We start from the raw sequence: 3,543 nt of genomic DNA on the forward strand, positions 1-3,543 counted from the left end.
CCCCAGCCCGCTCACCGCCATCACCGCCGCCTCTTCCCGCCCCGCCGGATCCCGCGCGAAAACCCACCCACGTGGTCAGCAAAAGCGCGCGAAAGCTCATGAATAATGGAGAGACTCGGGGGCGGGCCCCGCCCCGCCGCCTGAATATGGATGAGGCGGTGGGCGGGGTCTGGAGCGGGCGGGGGCCACGGCTGTCAGCCTGGGCACGGCCGAGGGGTCGCCTGGTGGTCAGCAGTGGCAAACTGTGACAAATTTTGGCAAATTTGGGGCATTTCCCTCCCGCCGGGAACCTGAGCCACGGGAGAGATCCCAGAGATCCCCTGGGAATTCCAGTGTCCGTGTTCCCATGTCGGCCGGGAAAATCAAGTCTGGCTTGGCCAGGTTTGCCACTGACCCCACTTCGGTCAGGTTCTCAGTAAAACTACAAGAGGTAGGAAGGGGGTTCCGGCGTTCGGGTTGGGTTTTATTTTGTTTTTTTTGTTTGTTGTGTGTCAGTCTGAAGGTGATGACACTAACCGGAGCAGCTCTGAAGAACAGACACATCTGTCTCTGCAGCTGCTTGGTGCAGCGAGCAATGCCATTTGGGAGAGGAATTGAAGAACGGTCCCACAGGAACTGGAAGAGGAATTTAGAGAGACAAAACAAACGAGGGGATGATGTTTGAGGAGGTGGTGAAACACTTCCACTCCCGGCCACAGGCTCTTTCATAATGCGGTGGCTTAGATTTTGTCTTCTCTGCAGGGTTTCTGAACAGGATTTAATATCAGGCTATTTGTGCTCCTGCTGCACTCCAGCGTGGGGCAGTAACCCTGAAAGAGGAGACCCCAGAAGCAAAAGTGACTAAAGAGGCAGCTGACAATCACAGACCTGAAATGGCTCTTCCAGGAGAGCCGCTGGATGAATCAGCCTGGGACTGATATAGCAAAGCCGGAGCAACGCGATATAAATAGGAGCGTGGCTCAGCCTCTTCTCCGCGACACACGACGGGGAGCTGGCTGCTGCTCGGAGTGAAGCAGGCACAGGGATCCCCCCAGAGATGTGCCCACCTCTCAGGTACTAGAGGCCACTGTGGCTGGAAGGAAGGGCCTTGTGGAAGGCCTGGGAAGGCCCAGGTGGATGAACCCGTCTCCCTCACAGCTTTCCTGTCCGCCCTCCCCAGCAGCCCAGGGACCGTGCCCTTGATTTCACTGCTCTCGTTGGGTGCCAGCCACAAGGGGTGAGCTGGGGCGCTCAGTCCCTTTGGGAAGGGATGAGGCTGGGCGGATAAAACTAGCCCTAAAATCAGGTGGCTGTTGTGCGCGGGACAGGGCTCCTTCTGCTGTGCTAGAGACGATGCGCTGGGGCATGGGAGAGGGCTGAGACGCAGGCAGGGCCCGGGCTGCTCACTGGGGTGAGCTCAGCTGAGCACCAAACTCCCAAATATCAAAACGCAACCCTAGAATTTTGCAGGTTGGTGGCTGACAGCACAGCAGGAGACCTGGAGACTGAATTTCCTGTGGAAAGAAGGTCAGAGACACAGGAATACAGCCCCCCTGGTATCCTGTGGTGCAAATTTGTGCCTAATACTAGAAATCAGTGGGGTGGTAGAGAACCTCTGAAACAAGACAGGCACAGCTGTCCTTGCCGTTGCTCAGCACCTGAACAGCAAAGCAGGTGAGAAGTAATGTCCTGTCCAGTAGACTGATCTAATAATAGTTGGAAGAGTATTTTAGAGAGATAAAATGACCTAGAAGAGTGGAATTTGGTGGCGATACGAGGGTGTAATGCTGTCCTGGAAGAGATGACAGCAGACTGCTGGAGGTACAGCACCAAGTGGCAGCTTTCCTTGGGGCCCTCGAGGTTATACCAAGGCTGCTAAATGTCACCTCTTGTCTTGCTTCAGCTGGCGACAGCAGGTGACACCGCGAGGCCAAGGCAGCGAGCCCGCCAACTTTGGGCACTGCCTGGAGGAGATGCGGCCCTCGGCTGGAGCGGGAGCGAGCACGTGTGGGGTTAAGGAGATGGGGCAGTCCTTGGAGGTGGGAAAGAGCAGAGTTATGTCTGCAGACACCATGTTCGGGCTGAAAGGTAGGGGTTGTTAATACAAAGGAACCGTAAGTGTGGATTTCCCACCTCCTCTGTTACACACAAGCAGCGAGGAAGGCAGGACCTAAAGTGTCGCAGCCCTTGCAGTGGCACCCAGCAGTCTTCTGCCTGAGAGGCAGCTTTTGGATCTGGTGTCCCAAGCGCTGGGCTCCAGCCTCAGATTGAATCAGATGGAAAGAGCAGGTGGATTGGAAAGCAAAATCTCTCCTTCTGACACAGTTATGTGGGAGGTAACATGTTCAATTAGTTAGCGCCTGAGGCTACGAGTGAGAAGACGGATTTTAGTCCTGGCTCTGTTACCAAGGCACTTTTCAGACAGAAGCACTCCACCTCTCTTTAAACAGAAACGTCCCTTCTATATCTCAGAGATGTTGGTGCCTGTCAAGCCTTCGAGCTTGGATCCCTAAATAGATCATGCAAAAATATTGCAACATACCATTAACCTGAACGACAGTGTGAGAAGAGACAAGCTATGGACCGGCTTCTCCAGATGTCATTCCAAAGGCATGACACCAGCACAAAAACCTGTTTCAACCCAGTGGAAAATCAGAGGAATAGGGCTGAGGTAGGAAGGAAACACAGTCTCAGGGTACATCCTCTCCATGAGGCTTGCTGCAGCGAAGCTGGAAGATTAAACCCGAGAAGAGGATCAAGCAGACTGAAGTTGCGACAGATTTATGTGTGGGGTGGGTCTGAAACCCTCTGTGCGTGCTGCTTGCTGGAGCAGGGCACGCTAACTTGATTAATGTGGGGATCTTCGACAGAGGCGTAGGCTTTGTACAGCAAATTTCAGCTTAGCAAAAGCCTTGCTATAGAAGCAATCCCTAGAGCCCCAGGTGAACAACCGTTAGAAAACCAAGCCAGAATTTATCCTCCAGTCCTTGAAACAACTCCGATAACAAGCATCCCCCTTGAAACTGTTCACAGTCAGATAGCTCTTACTACTGTTATTTAAGCAGTTATTTCCTTTAATTTCCCTTTTAAATGTTGGTTCATTTATCCCAGTTGTTTCCTTGTTTAATAAACTTCTCTTTTCTTTGCCTGGTGTTTGCACCTCCAGATCCTGGTCATTATTTATCATGTTTACCTTTAGCTGCTATTCTCCAAGCTATGCTGAGTTAGTTCAGTCAGCTTTAAACCTTCCTTACAAGCCAAACTCTCCAGGTTGTTAATTATTCTCCCCTGTAGGAACTTGATTATAGGATCTGGTCCGTGGAAGAAAATTATTAACTCCCCTGCCTTGAAATCAGTAATTCCACAGAAGCAGCCCGTTCATCCTGGCCTCGGAGGTGCGCGGCCGTGCTGGCTCACACCAGCAACTGCTGCCAGGTGCGATGCCGGGCTGTGCGGGCCGGCCTGGGCTGAGGGTCAGGCTGGAGCCGCCACAGCCCGCGTGTTACAGGCAGCACCTCGCACCGCCGGCCTGCGGCGGGCCAGGCCCGGGGGCACGGCCCTGCC

The 3,543-nt window shown here is 53.5% G+C and overlaps 1 protein-coding gene across 1 annotated transcript in view; it reads right to left on the bottom strand.

Annotated features, from left to right (window-relative positions):
* Window positions 1-3,543, bottom strand: part of MCM2 (minichromosome maintenance complex component 2) — a 13,209-nt gene that overhangs the window by 9,306 nt on the left and 360 nt on the right. Inside the window, 2 exon segments of the mRNA XM_026857528.1 lie at window positions 16-60; window positions 62-221. Of these exon segments, the coding sequence (XP_026713329.1) occupies window positions 16-60; window positions 62-221 (205 nt within the window).

The sequence above is a fragment of the Athene cunicularia genome (assembly GCF_003259725.1).
Source record: "Athene cunicularia isolate RWA chromosome 12 unlocalized genomic scaffold, athCun1 chr12_part1, whole genome shotgun sequence".
NCBI lineage: Eukaryota > Metazoa > Chordata > Aves > Strigiformes > Strigidae > Athene > Athene cunicularia.